General features: G+C 48.8%; 1 protein-coding gene across 1 annotated transcript; it reads right to left on the reverse strand.

Moving 5' to 3' along the window:
• Window positions 1-10,579: 10,579 nt before the first annotated feature.
• Window positions 10,580-19,466, reverse strand: MINDY1 (MINDY lysine 48 deubiquitinase 1). The gene is made up of 11 exons (XM_068540739.1): window positions 19,371-19,466; window positions 18,887-19,267; window positions 15,875-16,685; window positions 15,459-15,516; window positions 14,998-15,062; window positions 14,223-14,381; window positions 13,785-13,887; window positions 13,276-13,418; window positions 12,010-12,201; window positions 11,377-11,526; window positions 10,580-11,100 (listed from the first exon to the last, which is right to left on the reverse strand). The coding sequence occupies exons 3-11, from the start codon at window positions 16,325-16,327 to the stop codon at window positions 11,020-11,022; spliced, it is 1,404 nt and encodes a 467-aa protein (XP_068396840.1). The 5' UTR covers window positions 16,328-16,685; window positions 18,887-19,267; window positions 19,371-19,466; the 3' UTR covers window positions 10,580-11,019.
• Window positions 19,467-19,473: the final 7 nt, after the last annotated feature.

Genomic DNA, 19,473 nt, shown 5'->3' on the forward strand with positions numbered 1-19,473 from the left:
AGCCCTTAATTTCTTTGCCCCAGGCTGAACTTTATTAGCATATCATATCTTTCTACCCCCCCTTCCTTTGCCTTCCAATTCCTAAGTCCCCTCTATCTGTCTGGAGTGCCCTCCCCAGATTCCCTTTTCCAGCAGGGTTCCAGTGTCTCCTCTTAGGGCCCCAGCTAAACTTTGGGTACCCCTCTTCCCCCTCCCCATGTCTGTCCTACTTGGCTCCCCTCCTTTAGTTTCTGAACCCTTTTCTCGGGCGTTTTTCCTAGACTTTCCCAAGTCCTCACCAGACTTTTTAAATGATTCCTCAGAGAACTGAAGACCAGTTAACTTTCTTTTAAGATAGCAGTGGGAGGGGAAGTTTGGGGCAGAAGCTGAATAGACAAGTCCTGAAAAATAAAGATAAGAGGGTGTACCCCTCCCCCAGGAGACAAAGGAGAAGGTGGATGGAGAAAGGGAAACGGCCTCAGGCAGCATTAGAATGATGCTACCAGTTTAGAAACACACACACACACACACACACACACACTCTCCCTCTCTCCCTGCCTCTCTTTCTCTCTCTCTCTCTGCCTGTTTTGGACCAAGAGATTTAGATCACTCTGACCCATCCACCACCACCCTGGGCTGGCATGGCCACGCCCACAGTGCCCCAAGCTGCCCGCCTTGTTGTGACTCACTTCCTCTGTATGGGCTGCTGAGGTGTCCGGAGGCGAGGCTGAGGACACAACTAGGCCTTTGGCCTGGGACTTAGGTATCTGGGACAGGCAAAGACATGGACCCCAGTTGTGGAAAGTGGATCTTGGTCTTCCCAGGTCAGGCTGGCTCGTGCAACACAGAAACCTATTTGGATAAAAGAGTAGAGCATGGCTAGTACATGAGCAGAGGGATTGAGGTGCCAGGAATTCTGGGGAGAAAAAGTTTTATAACAAGAGGAAAAATGGCCAGGAGGAGTTTCTATGTATTCTGAAACCATGCAATGCAAAGTATTTGCAGAAAAGCAATATGGACTTAGAGTTGAACAAGTTTTCATGAGTCAACAGCTAAGACTCTGTATGTTACTTACTGCCTATCCTCCTGCATTCCACTAAGAGGGACCCCAAGTCAGCCATGCCCTTGTGAATGAAAAAATGTTGCCTGCCATATCAGTAAACAAAGGATGTTGCAGCCAGCAAGACGTCACATTACAGGGACTTCCCTGGTGGTCCAGTGGCTAAGACTCTGAGCTCCCAATGCAGGCGGCCTGGGTTCGATCCCTGGCCAGGGAACTGGATCCCACGTACCGCAACGAAGATCCCGCATGCCTCAACTAAGACCCGACGCAGCCAAATAAATAAATAAATAATTTTTAAAAAGAGAAAAGGCATCACATTACAGCTGCCCTGACAGTGAATCCTGAGAGAACTCAGGACGGAAACGGGATGCCCACCATCAAGCTATCAGCCACTGCAGCCACACACACACCCCCAACAATGCACCCTGAGGAGACTCAGGATGGGAAAACACAGGATACTGGCCCCAGATAGCTGAGATACATATCAGAGGAATGATTTCAGTGAGCCCAGACTTTTGCATCTTTCCATACATAGAAAAGTGCTAAATTCATTAACTTGACATGTCTTATTTTCTTTAATGAACAGTAATCTTTTGATATTCTTTTTTTTTTTTAATAAATTTAATTAATTATTTATTTATTTGTCTGCGTTGGGTCTTTGTTGCGGTGCGCAGGCTTCTCATTGTGGTGGCTTCTCTTGTTGCGGAGCACGGGCTCTAGGCACGCGGGCTTCAGTAGTTGCGGCACACAGCCTCAGTAGTTGTGGCGCATGGGCTTAGTTGCTCCGCAGCATGTGGGATCTTCCCAGACCACGGCTCGAACCCATGTCCCCTGCATTGGCAGGCGGATTCTTAACCACTGCGCCACCAGGAAAGTCCCTCTTTTGATACTCTGACTGCCTGGTTCTTGTTACAAAACTCCTGTATATCCTGCTCCTCCCTCACCTCTTCAGAGCAGTCCCTCAGAGCTGTCTGAGAGGCTGCGTCCCAGGCTTAAACCCTCAGTATTGTCTGCCAAATAAAACATAATTCTCAACTTTTACATTGTGCGTTTTTTTTCAGTCGACACCCTCTGAGTGATGAGGAAAACACTGAAAAGTTAGGAGACCTGGATTCTGGTTCTAACACTACGGGCTCTGGAAGTCACTCAGCCTCCTTGAGTCAGTAACAAGAGGGTGGTAGACCAGGTCATCCCTAAGATCTCCTCCAACTCTGAAATTCTAAAATTTAGAGCATGTGGGTGGAGGGTGATTTAGTAAATCTGAAAACAACCTCAATCTGGCCCTGGAGTTGAACAAAACAAAACCCAGGGACAAAAGGAGTGAGATTCCACCAGCTTCAGGGGAGCATTTGTAAACACATCACACACACACTCCTAGGCAACTGGGACCACTCTTCTGCCTCCAAATTCAGGATTCAGCCTTGCAGGTCAGCCAGCAGTACCTTGCAGAGGTTTGGACTGCGGAAACAGGAGCCCTCTCTCGCCCTTCATTTCCCCCTAAGCCTACTTGGAACGTGTGCCCAAAAGAGATTCTGAAGGGTACAGAAAACCAAAGGCACAGGGACCCTGGCTGTGGAGCCGCTGTACTACGGTAACCCAGCCTAGAAGTCTCCTGCATGTGTCCTGAGGTCTGTCTCAGCAGGGTTGCTTGCGTAGATGTCTACCTGAGGCTCTTCCCCGACCCTGCCTGCCCACCAAGTTCACCTAGTAACCTGATGTCCTCGGGAGACTGCGCTTCCCAACAAGTGGACCAAGAGAGCCCCTGGATATCTGTGGGTGGAGCCAGAGCCTCAGAGACCTCAAGTAGCCGCCAGGGGTCTCGAGGCTCTCTCTCAGTGGGTTTCGATGGCCTCTTGTGGCCAGATTGGGGATTGGCAAGAAAGAAGTTGCAGAAGAGAGCCAAGGTTGGAATTCTTAGGGAGATGCTAATAACAGTTATCGCTATAAAATAACATAACAATATTAATTATTACATATTAGTTAACATTTTGACATGTGTACCTACCATTCTGTGCCCAGCACTCTTCTAAAGGGCTTTACATGTATTAATTTATTTAATTCTCACAATAGCCTATAATATAAACACTGTTATTATCTCCATTTTGACAAGGAGGAAACTGAGCACAGAAAGGTTAAGGTGGTTGCCAAGGTCACACAGCAGACCAGAATTCTAAGTCTAAGGAACCTGGCTTCAGAACCTTTGCTTTTAATCACCATGCTGAAACTGCATCCCATTTTTCAGGTTGCCAGGTAAAATATAGGATGCTCAGTTAAATTACAATTTCAGACAAACAGCAAATAACTTATTAGCATAGTATATCCTACGAAATATATGGGTCATACTTAATACTAACAAATTATGTGTTGTATTTACTAAATCAGGCAACCCTAATTTACAAGGCACCTTTCTCTGCCAAATGCCATCACACATATTACCTCATTTAATCCTCCCAGGAAGCCTATTCTCAGGTGCCCCAGGATTCCCCCTCCCCACCCCCACCCCCCCACACTTCATCTTCTCCCAATATTCCCTTTTTTTTTTTCAGGTAAAGAAAACAGAGGGACTTTCCTGGCGATCCAATGGTTAAGACTCTGCGAACCCAACGCAGGGGGCACAGGTTCGATCCCTGGTAAGGGAAGATCCCACATGCCACGTGGCATGGCCAAAAAAAAGAAAAAGAAACAGAGACATGATAGAGACCTGAAGTGACTAGCTGAGGTTGCAGAACATAACAAGTGGCAGAGCTGGGACTGAACCCACATTCTCCAGCAAAAATTGGTGCGTGTTTTCCACTTTAACAGGAAAGAAAAGTGAGAAGCAGTGATTGCCACCGTGGAAGTCTCCCTTTATAGCATCTCCTTAGGCCTGGTCTGCTCTGAGGAAGAGCTGCCGGTCCCTCCTCAGAAAACCAGTGAGGACCTTCCCAGGGTGGGAGAGTGACAGAGGAGTGGAGACAGGTCTCTGGCTTCTGTGCCCAGCCCCCAGCAGACCTGTCTAGGGCAGCAGGAAGGAACCTGCTCCCAGACCCTAGGGAGTTGGCTGTGAGATTCGAGTACTTGTCTACTCAGGGGCCCCTGAGGCTCCCCAAGACTGTTTACCTGCTGCTCTGTGCACAGACAGTCTCCAGCCCAGCTGCTGGGGTTGCATCACCTGCAGCTAAAACAGCCCTGGAGGCCAAAAGGCAACACAAGGAATCTAAGACACAGGGACCCAGGGAGCCTCTTTCATCTCCCTGTTGCCTTTTGGAAGCATGGTGCTTCTGCCCACAGGGAACACCCTGTGCATTTTTCTCTCTTGACTCTGAGCTGCTCCTATCCCCGGAATACCTGTGCCCTTCCTTCCCTGAAGATTTACACAGTCCCCTCCCCCCGCCTCCTCACTCTACTACTCTCTTCCAATCACTCCCGCTCGCTACTGCTCTAATACCCCTCTGGGATGCAGGCTGGGGTGCCCTGCTGTTATGTGCCCCAACAGGTTTTTCCGTACCAGCCTCCAAATCAGCCTGGAGCCTGTCTGACCTGCACCACCACCCCCACCACCCCTCTTTCCAGGGAGCTGGAGTCAGAGGCAGAGCTAGGTCAGAAGCTGGACTTAGAGACTGGGCTTCTGTGGTCCCACCTGGCCCCGCCGGGACGGCAGTGCACAAAGCCTCCTGTGTCGGGGCTGAGCTGCTGAGAGGCCAGCGGAGTTCTCCGCATGGGTTAAGGCCAGTTCCTGGGAGGAGAGATGCTGGGTAGGGAGGTGTTGGCATGTGGGACCTTGTGCAGCCTGGTCCTCTCCCGCATTTGGGAGGGGCTGAGAGGATAGCTGGGCTGGTCTGCTGGAGAGGTCCTCTGACCGGCTGTTCAGCTTGGGCTGCACACACACCCTCCCCTGTACAGGCCACACAGGAGCTGGTGCCCATACACGGTGCGCTGCCGGGCTCTGAGGACACCCACTTCACCCCCAGCACCTCCGGTAAGCACTGGACCCGGGCTCTCATGCTGGGGCTCGGGGGGGAGGGAGGAACTTGTTGATCACTTGAGCGAGGGAGAAAGGAGTTTTCCTTTTCTAACATGAGTGCCTGCTTCCTTCTCCAGGCCCCCATGTACCCACAAGAACACATACTCATATCAGCTCAGAGACTGCACCTGCTGACCTAAAGATCCCAGCTGGAGACTCCGAGGGTGAAAGGCGCACAGTGGTGGAAGCTCTTTGGGCAGGGTGGGGTCTTACTTGGAGGCTGGGGCTGAAGGTGGGGGAAGATGCTGTTACCTCCCGCCGCACACACTTAATCCTGCTGCCTCGCCTCGCCTCCCTTACACTACCCCAGGAATACCCAGCCAGGCCATGGAAGGAAGGGAGGTGACCTCAGAAGGGGATCATCCACCTCAGACCAAGGGCTGGGGAGCCTTGGGACCAACCCTAGAGTCTGGGAGGGTTTGTTTGGTGCTAGTTCTAGCAGCACCCCTGATCAAACTTGCTTCCGGAAGGATGGTGAGTGGTGGGGAAGGTGGAGGCGAGCCCACTTGGGCTCCCAAACCTGCCAAGCAGGTTGTTCTTTTTTTCTGCAACAAGGGAAAAGAATGGGTAAAGGGAGTCCAGGCTCCCGGACCTGGGGTCATAAAGCAGCCCAGAAAGGCTGGGACGTTCCCCTGAATTGGCTCCTGTGTCCCTCCCCCCACGGCATCCAGTCGCACCATGTCTGTGACCAGCGGGAAAATGGGACTATCCCTGGCTCAGGAGATCCTCAGCCACCTGGGCCTTGCCAACACCGTAGGCGCTGATGGGATTGTAGGAATCTTTTTTTTTATTACGGCAACACAGGGGCTGGGGGGTGGGACGGGGAATAGGAAAGGGAGAGCTGGCCCTGAGGCCATGCCCAAGGCCTGGCCGGGGCACTGGGGAACGGGCAGACTCTGGTACCCCCGTGCTCTTACAGACTGCAGCTTGGGGCACCCTCAGAACCTTCCTGAGCTTCAGTATAGACAAGGATGTGCAGAGGCTGCCGAGGGCCATTGCAGGCCAAGGTGAGCCCCTTCCCTCTGCATTTGGGCATATTACCTTTTAGAAACCAGTCTGTAGACCAAGAAGGAGCCCAGAAGGAGGAACTGACGATACTCAATAGAGTATCTCCTGGGCATGAGAGAGGAAGTTTCACACTGCTGCTGATGTAACAATCTCATATTATTTTGTAAACATAGAGCAGCTCTCTTTTCCTAGGTTTACAAACTGTCTTGTCAAGAGTAGAGGAGTGAGCTGTGGTTAGAGATAGGTTAGTTGACCTACCAGGGCACCAAAGGTAAAATTTTTGGCCCAATTAATGTCTAGGTGGCCAAATACAGATATGGATTCAGTTGCCAGAATGAGGATGGTAATAACACTAGAAAAAATAACAAAAGAGCCACCATTTCTTAGGGGCTCCTTTTGTGCCAGGGCCTATGCCGAGCACATTACACGTTTCAGTGAATCCTCACATCCACACTCACATCCTTGTTTTATAGATGAAAAAACTGAAGTACAGAGAGGTTAAATACCTTGCCCAAGGTCACACAGCTATTAAGTCACCTAGTCTCCTACAATACACATAATGATCCTATAGGACATGTAACTGCCATGTATCAACTCCTGGTCTATATCATAGGTGTTGGTCTATCCTATAAGCTATAGCATACTCTTGGCACCCAAGACCACCTTTCTCCACACTGGTCAGACTTTGTTTCGTGTTATCCAAACTTAAATTGTTGATCTTGGTTTGAGTAATTTCGTAAACAGAATCCGGTCATTGTGCTCGTTGAGCTAGGTCTCCTAGTACAACTGTCCCCAAAAACCTATAAATAAAAAAGCTCACCAAAAATTTGAAGATGGAATAACTTTTTGTATACTGGTTGAGAAACCATCATGCCTGTTAACAGCTATTCAAGACAGTACATAGAAGCATTTATTTTATCATCCAGAGATTTCCATTTTGACAGTAGATTACTGTACTCATCCAATAAAGCCTGTACTATTATAATGAGTGAACACTAAGATTCACTTGAAGAGTTGTGGTTATCTAAATTCCTGTCATAAAAACAAACTTATACCACAGCAGTAAATGATTGTAAAGTATTTGGATTACAGGACCTAGACTCTTGGATGTAAATGCCGGATTTATCTTAGAAGTAGGAGTCAAAAAATAATACAGGCCTATTTTTCTGAACAAATTTTTAAAAAGGAAAAAATCAAGACACTTCCAAACTATTCTTTTATGAGAGAAATGTGAAAACATAATTGTGATGAATATTTATTCAGAAAAATGACCTTTAAATGACAGTTGATTCAGGACAAATTCAGACCAATCTGAACCATAAAATGAAGGTTCATTATAAAGATCCTAGGGTAGTATTAGATGCCAAATATATTCTCAAGTAACAAGACAAGAATTATGTTTGATATAGGTTTGCTGTAGAGGGTACTTGTACACCATTGGGAATATTCAGTTAATGAGTGACTCCTACCCCAATTCTATAACTAAGGAGTAACAAGAGTTGGAAGAAGGGAAGAATGGATACTGGGAAGCATTTGGCAGTCTTCATCACAACATAAAACCAATGATACATGGAATTCAAAAGAGTAGCCATCAGGGAATTCCCTGGCGGTCCAGTAGTTAGGGCTCCGTGTTCTCACTGCTGAGGGCCTGGGTTCCATCCCTGGTCGGGGAACTAAAATCCCACAAGCCACAGCCAAAAAATTAATTAATTAATTAAATTTAATTTAAAGTGCAAAAAAAACAAAGAGTAGCCATCAGGCCCACTGACAATTAGGTAATGAATGAGTCCAAATAAAATATAGCATCCTGTATTCACTTCATCATTTTTTTTTTGGTTTCTTTGTGGGAGTTTATGATCTGTGGGGTTGCCCTAAGTGTAGGTTTCAGGCAGTTCTGAGAAGGGTCTCAGGAGTCAAGTGACTGAGAAAACTCTGAAAAAGAGGATAATAGGAAATGATGACAGCACCAGTGCACAGCTCATGACACAAACAGGTTTTTTGCAACCAAAAAAAATTTTTTTTAACATTTCTTTCTTTTTTTTAAAAAAAAATATTTATTTATTTATTTGGCTGCACTGGGTCTTAGTTGCAGTATGCAGGATCTAGTTCCCTGACCAGGGATCGAACCTGGGCCCCCTGCATTGGGATTGTAGAGTCTTAGCCACTGGACCACCAGGGAAGTCCCCAAAATATTTTATTATAATCAGTTATAGCTCATGATTTGAATAGGTACTATATCTCTATTATTTCTAAACTGAACCCTCCATTACCATCTTTAACCAAAAGGCAAGAGGCCTGGTGCAGGTATGAGAGACGGACAATGATGCTGAACCCCAGGGGTCCAACCAGGAGAAACTGATGTATAAAGATGAGGATAACAAGACGACCCTGGTAGGTCAGGATCAGAACGGGAAGTCACATGACCCTGCTCCCTATCAGAGCCCCATCAACTCAGTTTAAGGACAGGGTGGGTGTATCCTCCTTGGACTTTCTTGAACTTGTAAGTTAAAAACAGTCTTTCTGGATTTCATGCTGTAAATCTTTTTTTTTTTTTTAAGATTTTTTTTTTTTTTTTTGCTGCACTGAGTCTTTGTTGCTGCATGCAGTCTTCCTCTGGTTGTGGGGAGCGGGAGCTACTCTTCGTTGTGGTGCACGGGCTTCTCATTGCGGTGGCTTCTCTTGTTGCGGAGCACGGGCTCTAGGCTTACGGGCTTCAGTAGTTGTGGCATGTGGGCTCAGTAGTTGTGGCACATGGGCTTAGTTGCTCCGCATGTGGGATCTTCCTGGACCAGGGCTCGAACCCGTGTCCCCTGCACTGGCAGGCGGATTCTTAACCACTGTGCCACTAGGGAAGTTCCTCATGCTGTAAGTCTTTATAGGTAGCCAGTCTCCTCTATCTTTTCTTGAGTACCTGCCCTTGGAGCGAGGCTCTAAGCTAGTGGCAGGGCCAGGAAAGACATGGATGGAACAAGTAATATTCCAGTAATATTCCCCACAGCAACCGATCTTTCCTGCCACATCATTCCTATGAGGATGGACAAAGATAACTTTTACCCTCACATAATACATATTTCTCTTTTCCTTGACTCTCTCCTCACCAACACTCCCTAGAATAATTCGCCATGCGGTCCAATCCCTACTCTGTGAGAATGTCACTACCACCACATCCACATTCTGTTTCTTCCTCCACCAGGAAACTGAGACAATTACCAAGTCCTGATGCGCATCCTTATTTCTCGAAGTGAGACTGATCTTTTAAGTATCCAAGCTGAGTTCAAAAAGAAATTTGGGAAGTCCCTCTACTCTTCCCTCCAGGTGAGACTTCGCTGGTTCTTAACCTGGAGCCCCAGAGCTTCACCCCTAACCTCCACACTGCGCACAGTGGAGCATAGTCACGTCCTGGAGAACTCATGGGTCTTTGGTGAATTTAGTGCAGGACTCCAGGCACCACACAAGCTCTGGGCCAGCACGAGGGAGAGGACAGAGTACCTGAGCCATAGTGGTGGTGGGTCTTTCTAATACTTGACTTTCTTGTCTGCAGAATGCAGTGAAAGGCAACTTGCCGGTCAGCCCTACTAGCCCTGTGCAGGGCTGAAGACCTTTGAGACCTCATCCCCACATGACCTTCAAGGATCTGAGATTCCCATGGATGGCTGAGCCTGCAGGAGACCAGCTGGGCCTCCAAATAAGATAACCCCTCACTTGAGCACCACATGTTCCAGCTTCTTGTGGAGTCTGGAACTCGAAGTTCCTCTTAAATCCCTTAATTTCCCTCATCTCAAAGTGATGTCTGCACCTGGGTCCCCTAGCTCTGTCTTGGGTATGCGATGATGGGATCTCTTTGATAGTTTCTGCTCTACTCATTCTTTCCGTATTCTGGCCAGCACATCTCACTGATATTTGGATTCTTTTGGCAAGCTTCACTGTCATTTGTGTTCCCTGATTGAAGTTTGGGTGGAGCAGGACATGGGCTGGGAAGAGGCCTTGAAGCTGGAGGTGCCTGTCATGTGCACTTGGATATTCAACAGGAGTCCTGTTTGAGGCTCTAGACTGCAGTTGTCAACAACCCCCCTCCCCTCGGTGTCTCCCCTCACCCCCATTAATCTCTCTTCCCCAGGAAATTTCAGGTAAAATAATTGAGAACCAGGAACCACAATGAGGTCAGAAATGGTTAGAGGTAGCAAAGGACCATCTGTATGACCTGAGAGGCAAGCAGAGGATCAAGCTACCCCTCCCCTGCATGGGAAGATTGGGTTAGCAGGGTGCACAATCCCCAAATTCATCTGTCCAAAGCAGGAACTTGGAAACCCACCTCCCAAATTATAGTACTACTTCCAAAAGAAGACCTATCGAAAACAGATAAAAAACAAAAAAGGAAAAAGCGGGCTTTGGCTCCCCCTGCTGCTTGTATTAGAAATGACAGGCCACCCCCTCACATCTTTTTACCTCCCCCTCCCCCTCTTTGCATTCCTCAATGGAGTCAAATACTTAACCCCATAGCTGCAGGGTAAGGCAAACAACAGACCTCAGGAAAGAAGTTTTATTTCCAAACCCCTAGGAAGGCATTACAAATAATGGAGATAGAAACCCAAAATTAAACCCTGAAACAAACGGATGGATACGGGTGGGCCTGCAGGAGCAGAAAGTAGGGGAGATGGGTTCTAGACAGGGACCTCACCCTGGAGCCTGAGTCTGTATATTAATGTGACTATTCTGGGGAAAGGGAGTTGGGAATCAGAAATCCTCACCCCACCAAACCCAATGTTGCCCGGGATGGTTGGGAGGAAGAGGAGGCAGCACGTGAGGGCAAAGACGTCACCAAGTCTGACCTTGGCATTTACTGCCTGCTCTGATCCCCAACGTTCCATAAATAAGTTACCCTGCATATCTCAAGTTGAGCTGGGGAGCAAGCAAAATAGCCCCAGCCTCTGAAAGCGGAGGCAAGGCAGCCTGGCACTGAGCGGGGCTACAGGAGGACACAGTCGGACTCTTGCTTCGGCCTTTGCCGACGCTCGGCAGCTGGGCGTCCAAATGCAGCTCCTCTCCCCTGTATCAGATTTAACAATTGGTCACCCATCAACTGTGGAAGAGCCCAGGACAGAGACTCTAGATGGAAGCAGGGTCAGTATTGGGAGGGGCAGTGGGGAGAGAAAGACAGGAAGGGACCCAGGGGAGAGGGACAGACAGGAGAAAGGCCCTGAGGGAAACCGTGAAGAGACATGGCAGGAATAACAAGTGTCCGGACCAGGGGAAGCAGGAGTGGCACGCCGGGGATGTGGGAACACTGGAGGGGCAGCGCTAAGGGCAGGGGGAGCAGACCCACCTGCGGTGACAGGGCCCGTGCTGCTGCGGGCTGGGCGGCTTGGTGCTGTTGGTACTCCTCTTGCTGAAGTTGCTGGGCCAGCTCCAGGTCGCTAAGACCCAATGTGCCTTGCGACGGCTGCTGCTGCAGGGACAAGGCGATCAGGTAGTCCTGGAGAGGGGAAAGGACGGGGGTGGTGAGGGAGGCTGGGGCGGGGGGATGTCCAGGCTGCGTTTAGGTTTCCAAACCAGCCTTTCCTGGGAGTTCCCTGGCAGTCCAGTGGTTAGGACTCTGAGCTTCCACTGGCAGGGGGCACGGGTTCAATCCCTGGTCAGGGAACTAAGATCCCACAAGCTGTGTGGCAAAAAAAATAAATAAATAAATAACGACAACAACAAAAGCAGCCTTTCCTCATCCTTCCAATTCTCCAGCTCCTTCTCCTCCAGAGCAACACAGACAGCCAAGTATTTTACCTCTGGTGCCAGAGAATACACACCAAGTGCTGAGATGGTCCGAAAGGTAACAGAGAGGAGAGGGGCATGGCTGTCATACGTCACAGTCTCTAGATAATAAGATGCAGGCAGCTCGCACCTGTGGCAAGAAGCTCTCTGAGGCGGACATGCTCTCTGCACCCTCCCCAGAGGCCCCACACACCTGGTCCACCTGCCGCTGCTTTTCTGGGGAGCCACTCCCACCTTCTGCTCCAGGTCCCTTGCCTAGGGAGTGACTTAGGTGAAAGTCAGAGTCACAGAAACAGCTGTCTCCGTCCACGTTGTGCAGGCTCTCCCACACCACTTGCTCCTCCTGTAGAAAGCCCTGGTCGGTGACCAGTAGGTACAAGTGACCCTGCAAAGAGGAGGACAAAGTGCATTGGTGAGACAGGTGACAGAGGCACCTATCTGAGATGCACAGAGACCATTGGAATCAATCGGTGTGCTAGCTGGAACGTGTCAGTGTGGGGATGGGGATCTTTTAGAAATATGCGCGGCTGTGGGGAGAAGGAAGGGCTGTCTGAGTCGTGGTCAGCTGGATGTGAGTATGGTGGTCACTGTGGTCAAGCATGGAGTCCTCGGGCTAAAGTCCCGCATACGACCCTGCTTCCTACCCTACTTCCCATGGTTCTCTGGGCTCGCCTGATGGTTATAAGGATAAATCCTTTGAGAACCAAAGACCTTTCCCTCTTCTACTCAATTCCTAGAGAGCTTAGACAATTTTTAGCTTTGGAAAACTACAGTATTGTTCAAAAATTCCACTGCCCCTTCCTGGGAGAGGATTTACACTTTCTTGTCCCACTGATGGCAGGCTTACTCCTTATGGCTCGCTCTGGCCAGTGAGATGTTAGCAGAACTGACATTGTCATTTCCAGGCAGAAGCACTAAAAGCACGCGTGCGGTGTGTTCCCCACCCCCGCACTTCCCCCTCCTATGTTCCAGATAAAGTCTGTTTTGTCAGCCTGGGCCCCAGAGTGAAGATGATGTGGGACAGAGCTGCAGCCAATCTGCAGCGGACGTGCAATATGAGTGAGAAATAAACCTTTGGGGACTCCCCTGGTGGTCCAGTGGGTAAGACTCCGTGCTCCCAATGCAGGGGGTTCGCGTTTGATCCCTGGTCGGGGAACTAGATCCCGAACACATGCCGCAACTAAGAGTCCGCATACCGCAACTAAGAAGTCTGCATGCTGCAACGAAGATCCCGTGTGCCGCAACTAAGACCGGCACAGCCAAAATAAATAAATAAATAGATAGATAAATATTTTTTTGAAAAAAGAAATAAACCTTTGTCGCGGTAAACCACAGGGATTCAGGGGTCATTTGTTATCACAGCTTAAGCTACCTTATCCTGACTGAAACACTGACCCAGAAGAAAAAGGCATGAGGGAATGACAGCACTCCAACCCCCCACCTCCTAAACCCTCATCACCTTGTGCTTAGTCATAGTGCTAAAGTGGTTGTTCCGGAAAAAGACGCTAAGTTCGCCCTCCTTGGCAGCTGTTGTTAGCTCACACAGACCATGGTAGGTCAGCTGTGCGGCGGTGGTCTCCAGGAACTGCTCTGCAATCAGGCCTGGCAGCAGGGCACAAGAAGGGGGGTGGGGGCGGGTGGCTTAAATGCAAAGTCCACGGTAGGATCATCCAGAGAGCCCCTGTCAAAGCCCTAGGGGTCAGTCCCACCTTGTGAAATCGCTTCCTTGAAGCCTGGCTGTATTCAATCATTCGACAGATTCTAACTGAGCAGCTACTTTTTGCCAGGCATCGCACTAGGTACCGGGGGATACGTCAGTGAACTAAATAGACAATTCCCCAAACTCCCTCTCATGGAGCTCACATTCTAGTGGGACATGATGGTGGGGAGACAGACAATAAACACTAAACCTAAGTAGCCATCATTCCCTCCACATAAGGGCCACAGAAGAGAAGGGAGGGAGGTCACCTTCTGTCACGAGGTTGGTGTCACTGGAGTGCTTGCAGGTGATGATCTTCTCTACCAGTTGGTTGTAACTCAGTTTCCCAACTGCACTCACAGCCTCAGGACTCTGCATGAGCAACGGGGTGGGGGGGTACCAAAAAAATGGAGATCTTTTTCAGGAAGGAAATGAAGCAAGCCCACAAGGACGGCAACCCTACGACCAAAGCTTCCTGAAACTTTTGAGGTCTGAAGAATTGACCTATTTCCATATTGTTTGCTTGTATTTGAATGTTACCCCCCAAAAAGGTGAAAATTAAAGGAATTCTGCACTGGATCCAGCCTCTAAGCCCTAATCCCCTCCCGAGCCAATCTACTCCCTACCTCCCTAAACCCCTCCACACAAAATTTTGCTTCTCTCTCAGCTTGAGCTGACTGAGTCTCACTTGCGCCCCCTACCCTCACCTGTGGATCAACAAGCCAGCCATGGTACAGAGGTACGCCTAGTAGGTCAAAGACGCTGCACTCAGGTGTATACTCAAAATCAGAGACACCTGTGAATCGCACATTGACATCCAGACCTGTGGCCAGTTTAGGCAGCACTGTCATTGCATCGTCCACATTCTGGGGTAGAAAAGAAAATAATGGATAGATCAAATCAACACATTGTATGCTTTAAACTTACACAGTGCTATAGGTAAACAACAAGGATATACTGTATAGCACATGGAATTACACCTAGTATCTTATAATAACCTATTATGGAATATAATGTGCAAAATACTGAATCACTACTCTGTACACCTGAAACTAACACAATATTATAAATCAACTATACTTCAATTTAAAAAACAAAATAAAATGGAAAAAAAGAACCTTACACAGTGTTATATGTCAATTCAATCCCAGTAAAACTGGAAAAAAAAAGAAAATGATGGATATTCTAGCCTCCCCTCCCCCCACTCTACTCCCACCTCCAGAAAAAAAAAAATTTTTTTAATCTTGTTGCTTTTCTTCCCTGGTGTTCTCTTACAATGGAAATTCCTCCCTTGTCTCAACCCTTCTTTATCTTATGTAAATGAACATATTTTCTAGGACAGAGATACACCCTCCCCCTCCTGCAGAAAGAAATTATGGTTCAAGGAACCCTCCTGAGAAGCATCAGAAAGGCCTCTCTTAATAGCCTGGGTGTCCCCTTATAAGCCTGCAAACCCCCATGTCCACAGACCTTTCGCCTCACCTGCTGAAAATTAAGCTGAAGTCCTTCTGACTTCTCCTGGGGCTTGATGGACAGAAGGCAGTCTCCTACAAGACAGGATTCCTTATCAGCTTACCCTGCCAACAGTCCAAAAAGCTGCTTCCTCTTCTCCAGGAGAATGGAGGTAATGTCACAGAACCACAGATTTTCAGAGATGCAAAGGGCCTTAGTTTCTCAGAGGAAGAAATGGGCCCACAAAGGTGAAGGGTACACGCAAGGTCACGTGTGAAAGCTAAGGGAAGAATTGGGGTGACGACCCAGGACTCCTGACACCTTGACTTTTCCTTTTCATTCCCCAGCCTTGCAGAGAAGCCCCACAGATCTTTACCTTCCCTGCCACATAAGATCCCCGAATGGGGAGCCCCTCAACACTCTGGATTTCTGGCTGAGTAGATAGCACTGGAAGCTTTTGGGTAATTGCTCTTCAAGGCCCCGTCACTCACCAAGATGGGCCATGAGCTCATCTGATGTGATCACTTCCTTCTGAGGTGGCAGCTTCACCTGGAGGCAAAGAGTGATCAAAGTGTTAGCCAGGTGTGTGCTTTCCTTCATGGAGCACTGAAGGAGGAACCCATAGAAAGGCAGGGGGAGGGCAGGGGTTGTCCAGCAGTCAGGTGTGGTGGAAAAGAAAGGCTTGCAACTGGAGCAAGGGAATGAATGTGGAAAACTGCAAGGCATTCCCATTTGCTAGACAGTAGAAGACAGAGGAGTAGGACAGATAATTGTTTTGTTTTGTTTTTACGAATATCTTATCTCATTTGTTCAAGCTGGAGAAATAGGAAGAATAATCTGGAAAGTTTGGTTTGAGAAAATCAGAATGATCAAGGTTTTCTGAGCCCCCATCCAAGCTCTCTCTTACCTTCCACTGAAGAAAAAGGATGTTCATGATGGCGATGAGAGGGCAAGGGCCGTTAGTGCTCTGGGTGATGATGGGTGTCCGTTCTCCCTTCCAGGGGATCCACTTTACACAGTAGAAGTCTAGCTCAGGTTGTCGGGACCTGGGGGACTGGGGAAGCTCTTGGGGCCAGGAGCAGGCCCCCACTGTCTCTACCTCAGGCTGTGTCCCCTGGGCTGGCCCTTGTTGGCTTGAGCTAGCATCAGGTGGAGGAGACTCGAGGTTATCCTGGCCCTGGGCCGGCAGCAAAGCTTCATCTACTGGCTCCTGTTCTCCAGCTGCCCCAGCAGCCTCTTCGGCATCCTTGTCCTGAGGGGGCTCATTGGGTTCTGACAGGACCTCGTGGTTTTCAGGGCTGACCACCTCTGCAGTCCTGGCCTCACCACGGACTGGATGCTCAGGCTGATTGTGTTCCATGGTCAGGAGGGGTCAACTGAGGGCCACCAAAGGACTTTACTGTCCTCAGGGACTGGCTTAATCTAGGCTTGATATGCAAAAGAGAGAACGATCCAATAAGAAGGAAATCATTGGGCTGGAACGCAAACAGAGCCAGAAAAGTCTTGGAAAAGGAATGTAGTGCAGAAGGCTCGGTTAGCGTCTGTTAGCCACTCCTGGCTACAGGTAGTACAGCTTTGGGGTAAACAGAAGGGCCCCAGGCCAGGCTCTTTCACCTCTAACTTGCTGTGACCAGATAGGACCAACGAGGGTACAGGACTTTCAGGCTTGGGGGGGATGATTCCGGTGGGACTGAAGACATTGGGTGGCGTCAGCTTCCCTAAAACAGGAAGGACAAGGAATGGAGACAAGACAGAAAGGGCGGGTAAAAGGAGAAAGAAGAAAAAGAGGAGGAGAAAGAAATGTTAAAACTATACTAATGATTATTAATACAGTGATCTTTAGCTCACCCTGTAATAGGCATCATGTCAGTAAACCCCACCATAGCCAGAATGAGAGTAATTCCTCTGCCCTACCCGAACCCTGTCCCTTGGCTGTTCAGGAAACATCCTGAGCACAAATGGCTTATATCTTTAGGGCCATCTTCTCTCTGCCTCATCCCAAGGGCAAAAAGATGAACAGTCATATAGTGCTTGGGGTGAAGAATAAAGAGAGTCAGTACCATGCCCCTAAAGGAGAAACACTGGTGAGAAAGAAGTCTCTCTCCTCAAAGGACTCCACCTTCACAACTCCAGCTTTACACAATCGCAAACCACAACAAAAAGATCCTGGGAGGAGCTTCCTGTAGGCTGGAGAGGGGAAATGCAGGCCATGGGGACTTGAATCAGAGATCGGTTCTGATAAGTAATTTCAGATTAGACGTACAAAACACACACACACACACACACACACACACACACACCCCACCCGACCCCATTCTTCCAGTAAGCTTCTCTTGACAGCTAGAGTTGGGATAGTGACGTCTCCTCAGGTCCTCTATGCTCCAAAAACTGCCCAAACCCAGAGATACTCTCTTGCCCACTACATGGAATATGAAAATACTGATTATTGATTTCTGTAAAACAAAAAATGCTCCGTCTCCACTGCTCTACCTGTGCATATGTTCTTTCCATCTATTCCCATCTAGGTCATTTTAGATGTCAACTCTGGACCTGTTTAACCCGCTCTCTACCAGCGCTAAGCATAGACATTTAATTAACACCATGGATCGTAGATAATAAAAAGCCACAAACCCTGCCCCCTGGAAAACATCTCCCTTCAACCTCCTTACTCCCCTCGCCCCCTTGATCAGGGTGAGAAAGGGGGAGAAATTAAACTTGTTAGAAATCTTTTCTCTTGCTTCCTCCTAACCTGAGACTATGCTTCCTTTTGCAATCCGGCAGGAATTTAGGGCTAGGGTAAAGCCTGGGGGGTGAAGTTGAGGAACAGAAAAGTCACCGAAATAAGCCTAGTCACCCAAATTGATCATCCTCCTGATTCGAATATAATTTATGCTAGCTGCATCTCATTTACATGTTGTTGATTTAGAATCATAGTAGCAAAAATTGCCTGCAGGCCTTATGCTTTTTTTTTCCTCTCTCTCCTTTTTTCCTCCCTTCCCAAATGACACTTAGGATGAGTCTTAGAAGCAGAAACCAGAGCCTGGGACACTTTTTTAAAAGCTTGGAGAAAAACAGCGCTTATTTCTTAGCTTTTCTGTCCAATGCCAGAAATGATCAATAATTAAGCGGGGGTTGGGCCACTAGTTGGCCAGGCCAGTGGGCCAAAAGAACCCAGGAGCTGGATACCAGAGGGAGCTGGGTCTCAGAGAATCTGGGCAAAAAGCTAAGTGGGCTAAGGCTTCAGAAGAGGGGCCAGAAGTGTGATGGAGGAGTTCCACTCTACAGGGAGCACGCCTGGTGGGTTGGGCATGGAGTATTTCAGAGCAGGAGAGACTCTGAGACTCATAGGTACTCAAACAAATCAGGATTTCATGCTTTTCCTCTTTTCTTAACTCAAGTCCTACACTTTCTCTCCAGCTGGAATTATCCTCTGGTGGCGGTAAGGGAGTCAAAACAGCCCTGGCCCCTCCCTATAGCCAGAGGCAGTAAATAGCCAAAAGTTGGAAGAAGCATATAAACCGGGTATGTAGCTTCAAGAAGACACCCTCGCCCCCTGCCCTGGCTCCCCAGGAACTTTACTCTCCCCTCAAGTGCCTGACTGCCCCACTCTAATCTCCCTCTCACTCTGACCCAAATCTTCACGCAACTAATGATGTAGATTTTCCCCTCAGAATAAGGCAACCACAGTGCCCTGTCTACTTGCTAGCAAGGGAGAGGGGGAAGGTGTCATTAAAAGGAGGAAGTGTAGGGACCAAGCAGCATCTCTTTTACATACTCCTGCCTGAGCTCCTCTCGAAATCCAGACTTATAGAGATCCAAGGTGGAAGGACAGCCAGTGTCACCTCCCCAGAGCTGGAGAGGAAAAAGAGCAGTGGGGGTTAGGAGAAAAGGCGAAGGAAATGGTTAAAACAGTTTTTACCTTACAGAAGTGGGTGCTGTTCCAGGACTTAGAAGGGGTGTTCAACTCTGGCAATGCGATGGCGGAGGTGGGTACAGGGAGGGGCGCCGCCACAGTCCCAGCTGCCTTCCAGCTGTCAACGCCAGAGCTTATACAGGTTTACCCAGGTTTACGAGCGGCGGTCCTGGCTGGATTGTGGCTACTTCCGGACTCACGCCCACGACCGGGGGGCACTGGAGGAGGGTGCAGGCAGGCAGGGGTGCAGGCCAGGTGCTCCCAGCTCGCTCAGAGCGTCTTCGGGGTTTCTGAGTCGCCGAGTCTAGGGCGTGCGCTCCAGGCCCTGTCTACAAGCTGGTTTTCAAAGGAAGTTTGTGGGTTTTCTTTTTTCTTCTTTCTCTCTCTCTGTTTTTTCCCATCAGGACAAAGAAAAATCAGTCAAGGCCAAGCTCCCCAAAGGAGGAGGAGCCTGCCCAGCACTGGAGGATTTCCATTAGGGCTTTCTGACCTGGTCAGCAGCTTGGTGATCAGCAGTGAGGGAGAGAAACAAGGAGAGAAAAACAACAGACCCTTTCTCTTCCCTCCGCCTGCCGCTGGAAGGGACTGAGCAC

The sequence above is a fragment of the Eschrichtius robustus genome, chromosome 3, assembly GCF_028021215.1.
Source record: "Eschrichtius robustus isolate mEscRob2 chromosome 3, mEscRob2.pri, whole genome shotgun sequence".
NCBI classification, from domain to species: Eukaryota; Metazoa; Chordata; class Mammalia; order Artiodactyla; family Eschrichtiidae; genus Eschrichtius; species Eschrichtius robustus.